At 65.6% G+C, this 17,395-nt stretch overlaps 1 protein-coding gene and 1 long non-coding RNA gene across 7 annotated transcripts; one reads left to right on the forward strand and one right to left on the reverse strand.

Annotated features, from left to right (window-relative positions):
• The first annotated feature begins 365 nt into the window (after positions 1-365).
• Positions 366-5,816, forward strand: LOC109549396 (uncharacterized). Of its 4 annotated transcripts, none has more exons than XR_002175677.3 (3): positions 366-2,097; positions 2,774-2,925; positions 4,820-5,816. It is a non-coding gene; the product is annotated as an uncharacterized lncRNA (long non-coding RNA). The 4 variants fall into 4 exon arrangements; XR_002175678.3 differs by lacking the exon at positions 4,820-5,816 and adding an exon at positions 3,225-4,050; XR_004527319.2 differs by lacking the exon at positions 4,820-5,816 and having other exon boundaries at positions 366-1,445; positions 1,944-2,097; positions 2,774-4,050.
• A 1,321-nt stretch (positions 5,817-7,137) lies between these two features.
• Positions 7,138-17,275, reverse strand: RNPEPL1 (arginyl aminopeptidase like 1). Of its 3 annotated transcripts, none has more exons than XM_033859432.2 (11): positions 16,635-17,275; positions 13,105-13,245; positions 12,427-12,578; positions 11,786-11,902; positions 11,371-11,606; positions 11,031-11,144; positions 10,536-10,648; positions 10,031-10,142; positions 8,865-9,095; positions 8,650-8,792; positions 7,138-8,089 (listed from the first exon to the last, which is right to left on the reverse strand). In XM_033859432.2, the coding sequence occupies exons 1-11, from the start codon at positions 17,160-17,162 to the stop codon at positions 7,802-7,804; spliced, it is 2,175 nt and encodes a 724-aa protein (XP_033715323.1). In that variant the 5' UTR covers positions 17,163-17,275; the 3' UTR covers positions 7,138-7,801. The 3 variants fall into 3 exon arrangements, with proteins under 3 accessions (XP_033715323.1, XP_033715324.1, XP_033715325.1); XM_033859433.2 differs by having other exon boundaries at positions 10,031-10,139; positions 16,635-17,273; XM_033859434.2 differs by lacking the exon at positions 16,635-17,275 and adding an exon at positions 14,170-14,794.
• Positions 17,276-17,395: the final 120 nt, after the last annotated feature.

Below are 17,395 nucleotides of genomic sequence, written 5' to 3' on the forward strand. Positions count from 1 at the left end.
TGCAGCCAACCAGGCGCGTAGCCCCTGATCACATGACAGAACGGCCCAATCCCACTCGAGCGTTGGGAAGTCCGCGCCAGATTCCCAGCCCCCAGGGGGCGTGGCTCTCTAGCTAGGCTCCAGCGAAGCCGGTTAGTCGCCTTGGCTGCACTTCTCTTTCCAGGGCCGGGGGGCTCGAAGGTGTCTCAGCGGAGACTCACACCTGGGAGGCCGGCAGCGTCTTGTCCTCGGGCCGGTGTGGTTCGGGTCGGGGCGTCAGGACTGCCTCCTGAGGCTGAAGGGACCAGAGAGGCAGTCTCGGCCGAGGTCGGGCCACGAACTACAGGTCCCAGCATGCCGTGCTGCCTCCAGAATGCACTTCTTCCGGCGGGGGCGGTGGGTCCGGCCACCTGGTGTCGGGAGAGCCAATGAGAGACTCGGGAAGGGGAGCTGTGGGCCGTCAGGGACCGTGTGGTGTCCGCCACTGTTGTGGTTGTGTGCTGGGGTCCTGGGGAATGTTACGGCCCCGGGAGGGCCTACCCAGGTCTGGGAGGCTGTCGCAGGGCAGGCTGGGATCAGACGCGCTAGATCCTGAGCCGGGCAGGCGATGAGGCTGGAGCATCCTCAGGGTCCCCAGATGGCCGGGCATCTGGTGCTGGTGGGCTGCACAGTGACCCGCTGGAGTTGCGGTTGTAGCTCATGGCCGCTCAGTGCTGCGGGTTGGTGAGGGCAGTGACTTAAGGATCTGCTCAAGGATTCACCTTTGCTGCAGGAGCCTGCCCTTCCCCGTCCCCATTCCTAGGAAGGAAGGCAGGCAGCCAGCCAGAGGCTTATTCTCTGACTGCCTCTCCAAGCCTGCTTCACTGTGGCTGGAGCCTTCACAGAGGGCCGCACAGGGGAGGAGATGGGGTGGGGTGGGGCACAATCCTTCTAGGACAGCTCTCTGATACCTACTAGAGCTTCTCAGATTTTGTCTCCCCAGGCCGCTTTTGCCCAGCCTCCCAGATAGGAAGGGTGTTCAGATCGAAGCCCTTCTGCCATCTGATCCATGCTGATGAGAAACGGAGCCTGGTCCAGGAGCCCCTGCCCCGGCCTTCTTGCTCCAGAGCCCCCGGTTGCTGTGACAGCTGCGGCTTCTCCCTCTGAGAGGCCCAGCAAGGCCTGCATGAGGAGCAGCTGTTGGTGGTGGCATGATACGGGGGGGTTTGGAGGCCTAGGGTCCTCATCTCTGCTGAGGTTCTAGAGAAGGGAGTAACCGCATCATCTGACATCTCTCTCTGGGTTGCTCACTTCATGACCCTTGCCCCCGTGGTGCTGACTCTCCCAGAAGATGTTTATGGCAGGCTGGAGGCTGCACCGTAGCTGGATGGAGTCAGGAATGGCCTGGGCCCTGCTTCATGTGGGTGTCCTGAAGGACTAAGAGAAACTTCCCTGACCTGGGGTGTTGGGCGACTGGTCTGCTCCAGGTAACACGCTGGGGTGGTGAGCAGCGGGCTGGGGCCAGTCCAGGATCTGGACTCTAACTGGGGGCCTCTGCCGTGCCACTTACCCAGGCTTGCAAGCTCTGGAGAGCAGGCAGTGTCCTGTGGGCATGTCGTGTCCAGAGCTGGGCCCACGCCCAGAGAAGGGGCCAGCAGACAGTTGGTGCTGGGTAGGCAGCAGCCCAGGCCTGCAGTGTTGGTTTGTGACCAACACCGAGACGGCATGAAGGCATCTCTCTTGTCGGCCTGCGGGCACAGCTCCTCCTGGGCCACACTTACCCCCACAAGCCCTGTGGTGCCTTTCCCCACCTCTGGGTGCAGAGATGACCCCTTGGCCAATTAGCAGTAGTCCCCTCTCCCTCCTGGCCCACCCCCCAGCCCTGTGGCTTGTGGGTATCAGGAGGCGACGGAGGCAGCCTGGGGTGGGAAAATGAGGAGGTGTTCTGGGGGCCGCTGGTGCACAACCCGTTTCCACAACCGCAGGTCCCGGGATGGGCAGTTATTTAAAGTCTGACCTCAGGGCCCTCGCTGTAAGGCGGGAACACCAGCTCCATGTCATAGCGCTGTTTGACGGTTACAAGTGAGACATCGGGAGGCCCCGTGGAGCTGCAAGAAGGATTGGCCTCGGGCCCCTCAGGTGAGAAAGCTCTTGAGACACGTTCTCAGCTACATTGATGCGTCTGAACTGCAAGGCAGTTTCAGGCCCACAGAACGGTGAAGGCCACGTGCCCGACCCCAGGCAGCCCGAGACTGACTCGTGTCCCGGGCCTGCGGGCGGTGGGGCGGCTGTCCCTCTGAGCAAGCCCTTCTCTCCGGGACTCTCCTCCTCAGGGGACGGGACAGGTGGGAGGTCCCCTACCTTAGCAAGGCCCTGGGCGCGCAGGACCAGCCTCCACCACGCACATCCCAGAGCTGACTCTGGCCTCTGAGCACCGAGAGACGGTGGGAGCACGGGTGTCCGCCCCCCGGGGGCGGGGGCACGCAGAGCAGTAGTCCAGGGCCCCCGAGCCAGGAGCACCCTGAGGTCACCTGAGCAAGAATCACTGGAAACCTGGCCCTGCTGGGCGGCTGTCCCAGCTGCTCTCTGGGCCCATCTCCAGCTGCAACCCCCACAGTGCAGGGACCCTGGGGCGGGCTGAGGATTACGTGGGAAACAAGGCTGGGCCTGGGCCGAGGGGCGTCAGCGAGGGCCACGAATGTGGACTGTTTCCCTGTGGGACGGTCTTCGCTGGGGCGGAGCGGGAGTGCGTCCTGGAAGCGTGGGTCTCTCCCCTGCCCCTGTCTGGAGGTTCCAGCTGAAGGAATCTCCCCAGGCAGGGCTGGAACAAAGCCATCTGTGTCTTTCCTGCAACCCGCAATCAGTTCAACAGAAGTGAGGAAGGTCCCGCCCCTAAGGGCTTGAAGGGTCAAATGCACTTGACAACGCTGAGACGTGGAGTTTGTACGATCCTCACGCATCTCAGAGGTAGGTGTCACCGTCCCATTTTACGACAAAGAACCTTAACTTCAAAGGGAGGAGGGGGCAGCCCAGGACCCCACAGCTATACGTGGGACGGAGCCAGCGTTCCGAAACCAGGCAGGCCTAGGTCGCTTTGCTTGCTGACAGAGGAATGGATTCTTTTGCGGTGATGTTTTAGATTGTTTGGGTTTTTTTTTTTTTACCTCATTGTTAAAAATAATACACGCTCCTGATAGGACTTTCCCCCTTAACTACTGCTCCAAAGTGGTCACGTGTTCTTAAGTTTTATTTTGAACACAATACAGGTAATTTCTTCTTGACTTCACTGCTCTGAGGTGACCGGATTTCCAAGTGGGATATTTTCTGCACTGCGGGCGTCGCGTCCTCTATTCCTCTCTGCTTGCTCGTGCGTTTTTGAACAAGGAAGGATTATCTGGGCCTGGGTGGGTGGGCGGTAGCGCTCTCCACTCTGCCCTGTGCTGAGAGCCCCTGCCGGATGCTGGGCTATAGCCCTGTGGGAGCCTCGGCACAGCCCGTGTTCAGGGCGCACCCTGCCCTGTGCCCATTAGAGCCCCTGCCGGATGCTGGGCTAGCCCTGTGGGAGCCTCGGCACAGCCCGTGTTCAGGGCGCACCCTGTGCTTGGCCTTCACCCTCCCAGCATCTGGTGATTATTTAGAGAGAAAGTGAAGAAAAAAACAAAACAAAACAAAACAAAACCCGTAACAGCTGCCGTCAGAATCCTCTTGATGAAAGGACAGCCTGTGTTAGGGGATGTGGGTTAGGGAGGCTGCCTGGGGGAGGCGGCCTTAGGTGGCCCAGCCTGGCCGGGGAGGTCTGATGGTGGGTAGAGGGGGGCAATGGCTAAGGAGAGGAGGCTGGAGTCCCGGATGTGTTGAGAGCGAGGATGCCTTGATCAGTCTGAGCTTCTTCGTGCGGCCCAGTCTTTCCACGACCCCGGGTCTTGGGCGAATCCTACCGCTTCACGCTTCTTCTGTTCTTTCCCTTCGTCAGGCCTTTGCTGACGCGAGGAGGGCTCTTTGATGCTCCAGTCCGTGAGTCCCGTCTTCACTGTGACCATTCTTCTCGGGTTGCATTTTTTTTATTTAAAAAGTTGTCCCTTTAAGAAACTTCCAAGGTCTCTGGCTGGTTCTTTTTCTTGACTCCTGGTCATCTCACAGGTGCCTATTCCCGTCTTAGGGTTTATTTCAACCCCCCCCACCCCGCCATCGTGTGGCTGAGACGTTAGTTGTGTCTGGTTACTTTGTCAGCCCTGCTTCCCTGGGGGTCCGCTTGGGCCGGGGAGCGTTGGCCGCTGTGCACGTGGTCGGTGCTCTCCTGGGTGGGTGCTTGACTCGCCTCATGTTTACATCTGAAGCTCTGCCCAAGGCACCTGGCCTGAGAGAGGGGGGCTCACCCCCAGTAAGTCCCAGTAAGAGTGGGGGAGGGGAGAGAAGCGCCCCCAGGGCAAGTCTGGACCACACAGGACACGGCTTGAGGGACTCGAGACGCCCGTACCTGGACTCCAGAGAGGCTCCGGGCAGCGCGGGGCTCTATGCACAAACCCTCACGGGTCAGCTCTCCACACACCATCTCTCCTCGCTGCCCCGCCTTCCTTGGCCCCAGCAGATCCGATGCTCACGGCCACTCCCATCCCCATCCTGGACATCACCCTCCTCGGCCCAATTCTCCTGCCTGACTGCTCCCCTCTCTGTCCCGAAAGTTCTGTCTCCCAGCACTGCCCTCAGCCCCTATGGTGGTCAGTACTGCCACTGGCCGAAACCCCCCACCTCCATGCACGTGGCAGGAGCGGACAGACGTGGCGCATGGCCCCAGCGCATCTGACTGCTGGTGTGAGCCCCTTCACAGCCCCATCTCTGACGAGGTGCTTTCGTCCATCAGCATGGGTCCTTGAGGAACGAGAGACAGGAAGCCCACACCCCCGCCTGGCCTGAAGCGGACACAAGGCACGAGTGAGAGATAAAACTTCGTTATTTAAAACACTGGTATTTTAGGGACTTCCCTGGCGGTGCAGTGGTTAAGAATCCACCTGCCAACACAGGGGACATGGGTTCAAGCCCTGGTCTGGGAAGATCCCACATGCCACGGAGCAAGTAAGCCCGTGCGCCACAACTACTGAGCCTGCGCTCTAGAGCCCACAAGCCACAGCTACTGAAGCCTGCGCACCTAGAGCCCGTGCTCCGCAACAAGAGATGCCACCGCAATGAGAAGCCCGTGCACCGCAACGAAGAGTAAGCCCCGCTCGTTGCAACTAGAGAAAGCCTGCGCGCAGCAACGAAGACCCAACACAGCCAAAAATAAATTAAAAAAATAAATAAAATAAAATAAAACGTTGGTATTTTAGAGCTGTTTGTTGCCAGAGCACAGACATCGGCCCCAGAATAGGTGTGAGGCTGTATCAGGACATACGATGCAGGCCGGGGGCTGGCATGGGCCCATCCCTGGAAGCCGTGGTATGCGGCCACAAAACATTTGGTAAAACTCAACCGTGACGACCCATGAGGCAAACGATGTCCAAAATAACTCACAGGTCTGGTGGAAGAGGTTGGGAAACCCTGGCAGCCTGTGTTGGTCACAGGCTGCGTTTGGCAAGATACCACGAGGGAGAGATAGCCTGAAAAAACATGCCGTGCAAGCTGGGAGGAAAAGGAATCGAGAAAGGCAGGAACGCAGGGACTCATGGGGTTGAGGGCCACCTGCTCATCCCAGAGGGCAGATCAGTCAGGACCATGTGGCAGGACGGCACCGAGCTGTGGGTGTCGCTCCGGTGAGACTGTAGGGCTTGCTTCTGAGCCTCGCAAAGCCGGGCGAGGCCGGGGGGCGGGAGCAGAGCAGGCGCCTCGGGCGTGGCTGCACGCCCACAGAGGCCACGGCAGGACCTTGGGGGACCACAGCGCTGTTGAGAGTTGCACTGCCGAAGAAACCAGGAGGCTGGGACTAAAAAGTTTGTGACTAGAGACTTGAAAACGGCCTTGGTGGAGCAGAGGCCGAGGAAGCAGTTCAGCCCCCAAAGAGGGCTTGGCCAATGCCACGATCAGGCGTGACCAGTTAGACAGGAGAAGGGCGGACCCTTCCCAGGGCAGAGCCAAAGGCCACGGAGAACCCAGGACTGGGCAGCCTGGCCCAGGATGGGGCCCCTGGCAGGCCTCTAACACTGCTGTGGGGCGGGGGCTGCTGGCCCCCCGTGGTTCTCCCTCCGCAGGGGTGTTGTTGCTGCCGCCCTGTCCCTGTTCCCCGCGGGCGGGTGACTGGCCTTCCAGCTCACGAGTGGCTGGGCCGAGTGGAGCCCCACCGGGCCCTGGTGCTGGGACAGCCCCCCGAGACCCTGGACCGTAACTGGATGGGGCCCAAGTCACCTCCTGGCTGGGGCAAGGGGGTGAGGTGGAGGGATTGCATCTTGAGTGCAGGAAGGAGAATCCGTGGGACATCTGGTGACCTGGGGGCCAGATGTGGCAGGGCCAGGGCTGCTGGCCCACCATTTGCGGTCCTCCCTCGCCCTGGCCCCTTGGGTGGGGGGGGGGGGCTCTGTGACTGGGTCCGGCCAGTTGGTCAGGTGACGTGTCACTGCAGGGTCAGAGCGCGTAATGCTGGTGGGAGACCCACACCAGAGGCGTGCCACCCCGTGAGCCCAACCCCGCGGGCAACCAGGAGGACCAGGGCCCGATCGCTGCCCTTTGTCGCAGTGGCTGCATCAATCCCAGCGTCCACAGCTTAGCCATCCTTCGTGGCAACGCCCCAAGTGGAGTCCCCGACCTCACTCCGTCTTCCGAGCCCCACCAGTACCTGCAGCCTCAACTGCACCTGTGCTTGCAGACACCCTTCCTTCTCCATCCCCCAAAGTCACACTCACCTCTTCCTTTACTCCAGTTTGGGATGGGGGACCACTGCTGAGAAAGGCCCGCAGCAAGGGTGGTGACAAGTGGCCTCCTTGCTTTGGTGTTTGGGGGTCCGGGGTGGGGGGGAGGGGCTGGGAGGGTGGAAGGTGCCGCTGGCGCTCAGACCCCCAGGGCTGCTGGGCAGGATCGGGGGCTTCCGAGGGCAGAGCCGGGATGGTCAGGAGGGGCTGGGGGGCAGAGAAGAGCCTCAGCACTACCGAGCCCCTCCGGCCTCTGGCCTGCGTGTCTGGCGGTGACCAGCTCAGGACCCCGCCCCCCGGCAGCTGGGCAGGCGTGAAGGAGCTGGACGAACAGGCCGGGAGGTAGTTTGCAGAGTGGAGGTTTAATGGGACAGTCACGGCAACCCTGCACAGTGGTCCCCCGGGGGGCCCGGCTCTAGGCACCGGGCTCCCCAGGCCTCTTCCGGCAAGCGCCGCCTGCCCCTCCCTGTGTGTTATTGCTGCACTGGCCCCAGGCAGCCTCAAGACAGACTGTCCTGTCCCACTCCCCCTGGGGCCTGGGATCCCGTGTTCCCTGAGGAGCTAAGGCTTTCCGGGGGGCCCCTCCCCAGGGACATCCACCCTTTACTCGGTGTCCCTTGCCCCCCACGCGGAGGGCATGTCTGCGTCCTCTGCCGGAGGCCAACCGAGACTGCCATCCCCGGGGGTGGGGTGCGGGGTTCGCGGGCAGGAAGCACGCTGGGGGGACAGCATGGCCCGGGCCCCCGGCAGATGTAAGGCACGGTGTGGCGGTCGCCATCGACCCAGGGGCAGCGCCTGGCAGTCAGTGTTGAGACAGGAGGGTGTGGCGTGTGCTGGCCGCTCCAGGCCTGCAGTGCAAGAGGGCTGCGGGGACCAGGTCCCCGGGCCTTCGCCGGCCCCGGGGGTGCCCCCAGAGAGCCTGCAGGAGGGGTGCGCGGGCCAGGCTGGGGCACGGTCACGGTGGGCCGAGGCCCGGAAGGCACAATCGTGGTGTCGAGCAGTCAGGGCTAGGCAGACACGTTGACATCCCTGAGAGAGATGGCGCCGCCGGGGGCCTCGTCCCCGAGCAGCAGGGCTGGTGCGTCTGTGTCCGCCTCCGAGTCCGCTCCGGCCCCGCCTTGCTCCACGCTGGGCTCTGTGCCGGGGCCCAGGCCCTGGGACAGGATCTGCTGGATGGTCCGGCGCAAGTTGGGGTGCAGCCGGCCCTGCGTCTGGTAGAAGACCTCCAGGGCGAAGGACTTGAGGGCGCCGGTGCAGAGGTCCTCGTACAGCGGGATGGTGTACATGCGGGACATCTGCGGGCGGCCGCTTGTCACACTGGCCGCTCCCTGGCCCCTCCCGCCCGCGGGCCCCAGGGCTGCACTCACACTGCCGCAGCGGGGGCCCCACTGTCCTTGCCTCCACCACTGCAGGCCTCTGTAGAGGCCCCGTCTCCAGGGAGCTCGGGCTAGGGGGGCACTGCCGGGGGACAGGTCTGGGGAGTGGGGAGGCCGGGCCCCGGCAGGCCTGGGGTCCTAGGGCCTCTGAGGAGCTCAGATGCGCCGGCTGTCCATGCCCAGGGCCCAGTGGGCCCAGACCCCCACCCCGGACTCTGCTCCCAGCCTGGCCCTTGGGCACTGCCGCCCCAAGTCCCGGTGGGGTCTGTGCTCTTCCCCCCACTGCCAGCCCCAACGCCACATCTTCCCCACCCCATTCTCTGGGATGTCCAGTCTGAGTGGGTGGGGATGGGGGGGAGGGGAGGGGTGGGGGGGAGGGTGGGGGAAGGGTGGGGGAGGGTGGGGGAGGGGTGGGGGGAGGGTGGGGGAGGGTGGGGGGAGGGGGGAGGGGTGGGGCGGGCCCGCGCTGGTGGCTGCACCTGGCTCTCGAGGAAGCGCCGGACCCTGTGGAGGTCGGGGTAGTAGTCGTTTCGGACGACGATCTGCAGCCAGCGGATGCGGATCTCGGCGTTCATCGAGTCCAGCAGGGAGGAGTAGCACTTGGACAGGCTCATCACCACCTCTGCCAGCCACGGGAAGGTCAGGCCAGCCGGCCCCTCCCCTCCCCCCCCACCCCGGTGGCTGCAGGACTCACCCTGGGGCAGCGGGGACCCATCCAGGAGCCGGTCCAGGAAGAGCGCTGTCTGGAAGGTCCTCCACTTGGAGATGTCGATGGTGCTGGCGGACGCGGCCGCCTGGTCCAGGGGCTCCGCGGTCCACAGCTGGAAGAGGGCCTCCACGGGCCGGGTCAGGCTGGATCCCTGAGACAGGTCTGGCTCGGCCAGCGGGGGGCCTGTGGCATTCAGCCAGCGCTCAAACTCCAGCCCTGCAGGGAAGACACCACCCTGGGGTCCCGAGCAGGCCTGCCCGGGAGACACCAGACCCCGAGGGTGTGCCTGGGTGTGACTGTTCCGGGCCTGGGAGCCCCGAGGGCGGGGGCCGTCTGGGGACGGCCGGGGTCACCTCTAGCCCCTGCCCCTCCAAACCACTGGGGTGGCTTCGGCGAAGGGGCACACAGAGGCTCGAGCTGGTGATTGAGGGACCCCCGGCCCCTCCACGCCTCTCCTGGGTAGGAGACAACGAGGCACTGTAAACCCTTGGAAGGGAGGTGGCGGGATAGGCTCTGCCCCACAAGGGGGTAGGGGACACCACCCTGGGAAAAGGACGTTCCTGCTTTAAAACCCAGGAGCTGGGCAGCCGTGGGGGCAGGTTCTGCCCATCGCCCGCTCTCAAAAGCCCTTGGAGCACCTACCAAACCTTCCCAAACACAGGGTCCCCCTGCCCACACCTCCCAGCCACACCTCACTGCCCTATAGCAAGCCCTGGCTTCTCCCAGACGTCAGACCCTCCAGTCTCTTCTTTGGCCCCCAAGCCCTTGGACCAGGGACAGCCCCACGAGCCTCACAAGCAGGCCAGCTGCCTTCAGCTAGCTCTCAGGCAAACCTCTCTCCGTGTCGCAGATCCTGCCCCAGGCCCTTTGCACAGTTTCCGGGGACCTTTTTCTGGGACTGCTTAATCAGGTCTGCCTGGCCTAAGTACCGCCTCCACGCTGGGAAGCACACCCTCCTCTCTGCTCCTACGGTGTCCAGCCCGAGGCCCACACTGTCCAGCGAGCGTGGCTGCAGGAAGGATGGATGAACCCGAGGGAATTTCTTCCAGGCAGAGGGGTCATCTTGTGCGGTGGAGCCCACACACCCGCCGCCTCCCTGGCAGGCCGAGGGGCTAGCCGGTTGCGGACCCGCGGCAGGCGGTGGGCCTCACCTGCCCGGCAGTCCACACTCTGCTCCTTCAGCTCCGGGAAGAAGGTCAGGAAGGAGTCCAGCAGGTCCTGGGCTACCACGCTGGTGAACTTGTACTTCTCCACGTAGGCCTGCTGGGGAAGGGGCAGGGCTCGGCAGGCCTGGGGGCTGGGCACACCATCCCCATCCCACCACCCGCGCCACAGCTGGGGCCTGCACAGCCGGAAAGGGCCACCGCCCCGAGGCATCTGTACAGAGCGGTGTGCAGGGCCCAGGGCGGTGCAGAGGCACCCACTGCTGCCACATGGGCCCTGCCAAGTGGTCAAAACCGGGAGGGAGGGAGGGAGGGAGGGAGGGACGGAGAGGAGGAAGCACCCCAGGCACTGCCCGGAGAGAAGGCCACGTCCCAGCTCCGCCCACAGGCCCCCGCCACTCCATCCTCACCACCAGGAGAGAAGGGCAGCCCTGGGAGTCGGGGCAGAGAAGCGGGGGCGTTCGGGGCCTGTCTCGGGGAGGCGGCTGCTCACTCGGAGAAAGCGGTCAAAGCGCTGGGGGTCCCCGCAGAGCTGGGACAGGTAGTACACGAAGCAGTAGCCCTTCTCGTAAGTGAACAGGTTCATCAGGTGGCTCGGATTCACCCCTGCAAGGGGAGCACCCGCGGCTCTGGGCGGTGCCCTGACCCTCCCATGTCCCGAGGGACGGGGGCAGGATGGCGGTCAGGTGCTGTGTGGAACGGGAAGCGCTGAGGGCCGCCGTCCCTCACATCTAGATGTCTTAAGAGTGTGGAGACGGGGCCCGCCTGACCCAGGGGGCCTCGGTGGAGACCTCGGTCCACACACCACGGTGACGGGTGCTCAGAGCCCGTGAGAGGCAGTGGCAGGCTGAGGGGCCCCTGACCTGGCCTCTGCGGGGATGCCACGGTGGGGACAGGGACGCCCGGCCAGAGTTAGCCTGGGCTGGGCAAGGAGGCCCTGCAGGATGACGTGTCCAGGGCCCGGGGCAGGGCCGGTGGGAGTGGGTACCTGGCTCCAGCTTGACCTGCAGTTTGCTAACTGGGCTGTCCTCGCCGAGGAGCTTCATCTGTCTGTGCAGGGCGTCCAGGCGGAAGGCTGTCTCCAGACAGGTGAAGGCAGCACCTGGACGGGGCAGGTGCGAAGCTGCTGCCCTTGCGGCTCCCTGCCCTGAGCCTTGTGGAGGTGGCCCCTGGCCACCCGGCTGGACACATGCACGGCAGGGGGACCGCACCCCGGGGGCCAGGCTGGGCTCCCAGCCCCTCACACAGTGCCCGGATGGCCCCGGTAGCCCAGCCTGCACAAGGCCCCGGCGGTGACCCCGCCGCCCCCGCCCCAGCCCGGGTGGTACCGTAGGTCTCGGTGGTGATGCGGCGCTGCGCGTAGGTGGCCAGGCCCTCGCTCAGCCACATCTCCTCCCATGTGGCGTTGGTGACGGCGTTGCCGAACCAGCTGTGGGCCACCTCGTGGATGACGTCGATGATCAGGAACTCATCACTCTCCAGGATGGAGGAGATGATGAAGGTGAGGCAGGGGTTCTCCATGGCCACAATGGGGAAGGAGGGGGGCAGGAAGACGATGTCATACCTGCCCATGGTCGGGGGTGACCGTGAGAGGGCCGGGGCCCAGGCAGTGAGCATCACTTCCTTCCCAGGAGGTCAGACAAGGGCCCCCACCATGGGCTCCCGTTGCTTCCCGGTAGGGTGGGGACTTGCCCTCTGAGCCCTCCTACAGTCAGCCAGGCTCCCAGGGGCCCCAGGACGTACCTGCCCCACAGGTAGGGCCCATAGAGGCGCTCGGCCGCGCTCAGCCACTGCTCCACCGCGCCGGACAGCTTGCTGGTGGCCGTGGGCAGGAGGCATGGCTCAGCCCACACGCGGCTCCTGTCACAGGGGCGAGGGTGGGTGGGGGCCGGCCAGTCCCCATCCCTCTCACCCCACTAGGCCTTCCCTCTGCTTCTGGGCTCGAACACCACCTGCACCTAGTCTGGCCTGGTCCACCGCCCAGCTGCTGCCCGCCGCCCTGCCTCACTCACTGCCACCACGCAGGCCCTTCCCGCAGTGGGGGCCGGGCCACACGCGAGGGGCCGCTGGCTCCTCCTGTCTCTGAGTCGAGGGAGCCCGCACAGGTGTGAGGCTACGTCCAGCGGCGGCCCGGCCCGGCAGGAGGACCAGCTTGCGCAGGGCGCTGGGGAGGCCGGAAGGCCAGCCTCCGGGTCTGGGGGTGCACGGGAGAGAGCGAGCTCCTCTCTCACTGACAGGGGCGGCCCCGGGGAGTGGCGACATGGCACGTGGGGTCCTCCGGCGGGTGGCTGCAGACGCGGGCCGCACACCCAGCCCACAGTAGGATCTCCCCGAGGCCTGGACTCCGGGCAGCAGCAGCTGCAGGAAGCAAGAGGCGGCCCTACCTGGGCCCGATGTCTGCCGGCTGGAGGTCCCCGGCCACGAGGGCCACGAGGTAGGCGGGCACGGGGTGCTCCATGTGGAAGCGGTAGACGCCCTCCTCCTCCACGTAGGTGCTCTGTGTGGCACTCATCAGCACCTGCACCCCCGACGGGGCCTGTGTTCGAGGAGGCCCCACCCATCAGGGCACCCCGTGTCCTCGATGGGGAGCCCCACGCCCCGTCAGGGCACCCCGTGTCCCCACTGGGAACTCCATAGCCCGGTCAGAAGCCCCACATCCATGGTAGGGAACGCCACGTCCCCGACGGGAAGCCCTGCCACCTGGATCAGGTAGCCACGTCACTGTCGGGGACCCTCTCAGCCCCATCAGGGGTCCCCCCACACTATTCGGGGAACCCCATGCTCCTGGTCTGCACACCTCTTGCCCCAGTCGGGAGTCGGGTGGGCGTAGGGGTGCTGTCACGCTCAGGCCAGGAGCCCTGGGACCCAGCGACTCCGTCTGTGCCCTCCCCTCGTCAGGGTCCTATTGGCTCATCCTGGGTCCAGGACCCCGACCCTATCAGGCTGCCCCCTCCTGCACAGTGAGGAGGGTGGGCTCCTCCTAGAGCAGTGGTCCCGGTGGCAGCCGGGGCCAGGCTCAGGCAGGTAAGAGTGCGGAGCGGGGCCTGCTGGTGGGCGCTGACCTTGACGACGGCCGAGTAGGTGCACTTGACGGCGGGCGTGTCGAAGCACGGGAAGAAGGAACGGTTGCAGACGGAGTGGCCCTGGGTGAAGACGAAGGGCTTGGCACTGCCGTAGGTCAGCTCTGGGTCCAGCCACCAGATCTGCAGCGGGCGGTGGGCAGGGTATCAGCCGACGGCCCCTGGGCTCTGGCCCTTGACGCCCTCCCCATCACGTGGGCTGAGGCCTCCTGGAGACCAGGGCTGCTGGCTGACGGCCCTCACTGTACCAGTGAGGCGGGGGCACCTGAGGCACACAGGGAATGGGGGGAGCCTGGGGGCCCTGCCCCACAGAGAGCAGCACGTGGGGACGCCAGAACACCCCTCCCTGCCAGCCCAGCCTTGATTCCTGAAAGCTAGGCAGAGTTTCTGGAGAGGGCAAGGCCTTGGGAAGTGGGCCTCAACCCCCCTGTCCTGCTCAGGCTTCCAGGCCCAGGGCTGCTGGGGCAGGGGCTGGAGAGGGAGGGCATGAGGAAGGGCCCAGGAGGGGACGGCCCGACTGGGCTCGTCCAGGGCCAACAGCAGCTCCTGGGCACCATCGCTTGCCCGCCCTGGGCAGGCAGGGCGGCTGACACAGAGTGTGGCCTGTGCTTCGCCACCAGGGCCAGGCCTCTCTCCAGGTGGGAGGCCAGGCACTCAGGGAGTCCCCCAGCCTGTGCCCCTCACACCAGCTGCCAGAGAGAAACTGAGATGGTCAGAGCACCTGAGTCCAATTCTCACAGGCAGGCGCGAACCCGGTCTCAGCAGGGAAGGGGAGCCGGGAATGTGGACATGTGGGGAGAGCAGTGCTTCCTGGTGACCCCCACGTGCGCCTGAGCCCAGGGCCACCCCTGGAAATGGGGCAGCCTCACAGGGAGGGATCCCCCACGGGGAGAAGGGCTCCCGGCCAGGGCCCGGGGGCAGGGAGCTCAGGCTGGGCTCTCAGAGAGGACGCGCGGGACAGGAGCAGCCCGGGGGGAGGGCTGCTGGGGCCACGGCCGGAGCACTGTGGACAGACCCCGCAGCGGCCACCAGCGCCCAGCCACCCACCTCCCGGGCGGGGCGGCACTGGTGGGTGCCTCGCTCATCTGCAGGATGGACGGGGACCTCCGCACAGGACCTGACACCACACACGGTGTCCTCGGGAAGGGCAGCCATCGGGGGTGGGCGTGGGCTCAGGGCAGGAGTGGGAAGGATGCCCTTCAGGGCTTCTGCGCAAGGAAACGGCCCCTGCCTGGAAGATGCCTCCACCGCACAGTGCCGGTGGCCCGGGGAGGCCACGGGGGGCCGAGGATGGGGGTGCTCTTCGGTGCCGTGCCGCCTACCTGCTTCCACGCCTGCCGGACACTGTCGCCCTCTCAGCCAACCTCCCCCCAGATGCCAAGGCCAGGCCCCACCCCCACTAGGGAGCCCTCCCTCGCACCCTCGTGCCCACCACTGCCCCCAGCCTCCCTAGGGCCATTTCAAGACACCCCCTCTCAACTCCGGTCAAACATTCCAGGGTCTCCAGGAAGGTCAGCACGGAGCCTGGGGGAGCTCCCCCAACCCAACCGCAGTCATTCTGTGGGGCCCCAAATCTGTTCTCACGCCCCCTCTGCCGGGACGACACGATCATTGAAGCCAACTGGACTGTTCCGTGTCCCCACTTCAGTGACCGAGCGCACGCAGGTTCTCCCAGGGCCATTATGGAAGGATCCTAGCCCCCTGCAAGTGACAGGTCTGAGCAAACCACAGCTGATGGTATCCACAGTTGCTTGCCACTGGGAGTTGTCCATGCTGAGACCACAGAGGTGGAGGACCCCAGACCCAGTGGGGCTCCCTACCCCACAAACCCCAGACCCCAGACCCAGGAGGGGGCTGCCTCTCCTGCAGACCCCAGATCTTAGCAGATGCCCGGGCTCGGCAGGGCTGCCTATCCAGTTCCTGCAGACCCAGCCAGACCCCTGTCAACGTTCACAGACGTCTTCAAAACTTCCTTTGGGCCGCTATGTCTCTGTCCTCTCACGGTGAGGAGTGTGCAGTGGTATCTTCCTTTTCTGCTGACCCCTAGGGCTGCCCCAGATGTTTAAAAGGCCTGTCTGGGGAGCCTGTTCAAAAATGCAGACTCCTGGGCCCTGCCACAGAGCTTCCTGGGGCTGGGACCCAGGAATCTGCATTTAATGAGACTCCCCCCGCAGTGCTTCTGCAGGTAGCCCTTGGCTCATGCTGGAGACAGGCCCCCGTGGTCAGGCTGCTGGGGATACGGTCAGGCCAGCAAGGGTGGCCTGTTATGGGCCCTAGTCCCACCACTCTGCCAGTCTTGGGTGGACCAGACACATGAGCTCCAAGTTCACAGATCAAGGTCCGGGAGGATCATACCCCTTTGTTCTCGCGGCTGTGGTGGGAGGCATACGTGCCGCTGTCTGAGATCCAGGCTACCCCAGCAGGTGCCAACCCAGCAGGCCAGGGGCCAGGCCAGCACACCCACGGAAGCTCACAAAGGAGGTGAGGTGGCAGCTGAGGGCTCCTGGGAATCATACAGGAAGCCCATAGGTGTGTGTCTGCTCTAGTCTCTTCCTGTCCAGATGTCACCTTGATGGCTCCTGACCTGGTGCCTCTGCGCCACCTGTGCATCACCGTATCCATTTACATGCCGTGGGCGCTGACACATGGAAACTTCCGGGGCCTCCCAGAGCTACGTGTATGCTGTGTGTGTGTGTTTGGAGGGAGAGCAGTGTCACAAGTGTGCTGTCCATGCGGAGACCCAGGAACCCCCATGCTTCCAGAACGGAAGGCCCTGCTCCATCCTGAAAGCCCTCCTATGATGGAGGGGTGCTGCAGCACCAGCACCCAGCCTGGGCCACGCAGCCTTCCTGCTGAGCCCCTGGGGCGGCAGATGCTCCACGTCCAAAGCCCTGCAGAGCCTACGTGTGTCTGTGTTGGGGACACAGGGCAACCCTGCCGCCGCACCCGCCAGTCCCCACGGGGCCTGAAGCATTAGAGCCAACCCGGGCCTCTCCGCCTCCCACTCCGGCAGGTCCGTCCCTCTTGCCACTTCCAGGGAACAGTCCTCTGAAGGCCAGGTCACACGGAGGCCCTTCCACATCTGACACTGCCTGGCCTGCTTCTCAGTGCCAGGCTCCCTCAGATGTATGGCTTGGCGTGTGCTCACCAGAAGCTGTCCCTGTCCCCAGGCAGGGACAGCCCCTGCACACCTGAAAGGAGAGGCTTCCCGTGGTGGCGTGCTGTCCCCTGTCCCCACGGTCCAGGGCCAGCACCCAGGCTCTCGCTCGGTCCAAGGTTCCTAAGGGCTCCCCGGGCACCAGCGGGGAAGCACTGCAGGCACCTGGCCAGGACTCCGGAGCCAGGTGGGGAAGTGCCAGGCCGGCCCCATCTCTCCGCAGGTGCCTCAGGCGCAGAGCCCACATTAACGCCCCCCTAGCCTGGCGGCAGCGCGGGGAGACACCGCCTGAAAACGACCCGGCGACCAGCCCACCGCCCCAGCGCCCACCCGGCGGGGGGGGGGGGGGACTCACGGCGGGGGCGTCGGTCGAGGTGTAGCGCAGGATGACCTGGAAGGGCTGGTGCGCCTGCAGTTCAGGCGGCAGCGTGACGGTGAGCGAGGAGCCGTAGTCCGTGAAAGGGTCCACTCTGAAGGCCAGCGGGCAGCATGCGGGCTCCGCGCCGGGCGCCTCGGGGAAGGCGGGCAGCGGGGGCGGCGGCGCGGGACTCGGCCCGGGTGCAGCGAAGGCGAAGGCGCAGGGTGGCTCGCCGGCGGCGGCGGGAGCGCGGCGGAAGGCGGCCGAATGCAGGCGCAGGGCCGGGTGCGCGTCGAGCACGAGCGCGCGGGGCGCGGGGCGCCGCGCGCACAGCTCGAGCACCAGGCAGCCGGCCAGCTCGCGCGCCTCGGGCCGCAGCTCCAGGCCCAGCTGCAGGTGGCGGAGGCGGAAGAGCTGCGCGCTGGAGGCCGAGGCCACGTCCAGGGCGGGCGGCGGCTCGGGCGGCGGACGCGCGGGCGCGGCCTCGGCGCCGGGCGCTTTGCGGCAGCAGCACTGCGCCGCCATGGCCGCCGCTCTAGGTGAAATCCATGGGCGGCGGCCACGCCGGGCCGCGGGGAGCGGGTGAGGGGCGGCGGCGGCGGCGGCGGCGGCGGCGGCAGCGGCGGCGACGGCGGCGGCGGCGGCGGCGGCGGCGGCGGGGCGAGGGCACAACAGGAAGTCGCGCCGGGAGCCGCCCGGCCCGGCCCCGCGCCGTGCGCCGCCCCGCTCGGGCTCCGCTCGGCCGCCGCCGGGGGCGC

The sequence above is a fragment of the Tursiops truncatus genome, chromosome 7 (assembly GCF_011762595.2).
Source record: "Tursiops truncatus isolate mTurTru1 chromosome 7, mTurTru1.mat.Y, whole genome shotgun sequence".
NCBI classification, from domain to species: domain Eukaryota; kingdom Metazoa; phylum Chordata; class Mammalia; order Artiodactyla; family Delphinidae; genus Tursiops; species Tursiops truncatus.

Bases quoted from the DNA above. Each gene is read 5' to 3' on its own strand.
- RNPEPL1 (XM_033859432.2), bottom strand. From the start codon at position 17,162: ATGGCGGCGCAGTGCTGCTGCCGCAAAGCGCCCGGCGCCGAGGCCGCG. The intron at 10,649-11,030 runs GTACCCACTCCC...CTCCCCTTGCAG, and splicing joins GCAGGTCAAGCTGGAGCCAG to GGGTGAATCCGAGCCACCTG. The intron at 8,090-8,649 runs GTGCAGCCACCA...GGCCGCCCGCAG, and splicing joins GGCGCTTCCTCGAGAGCCAG to ATGTCCCGCATGTACACCAT.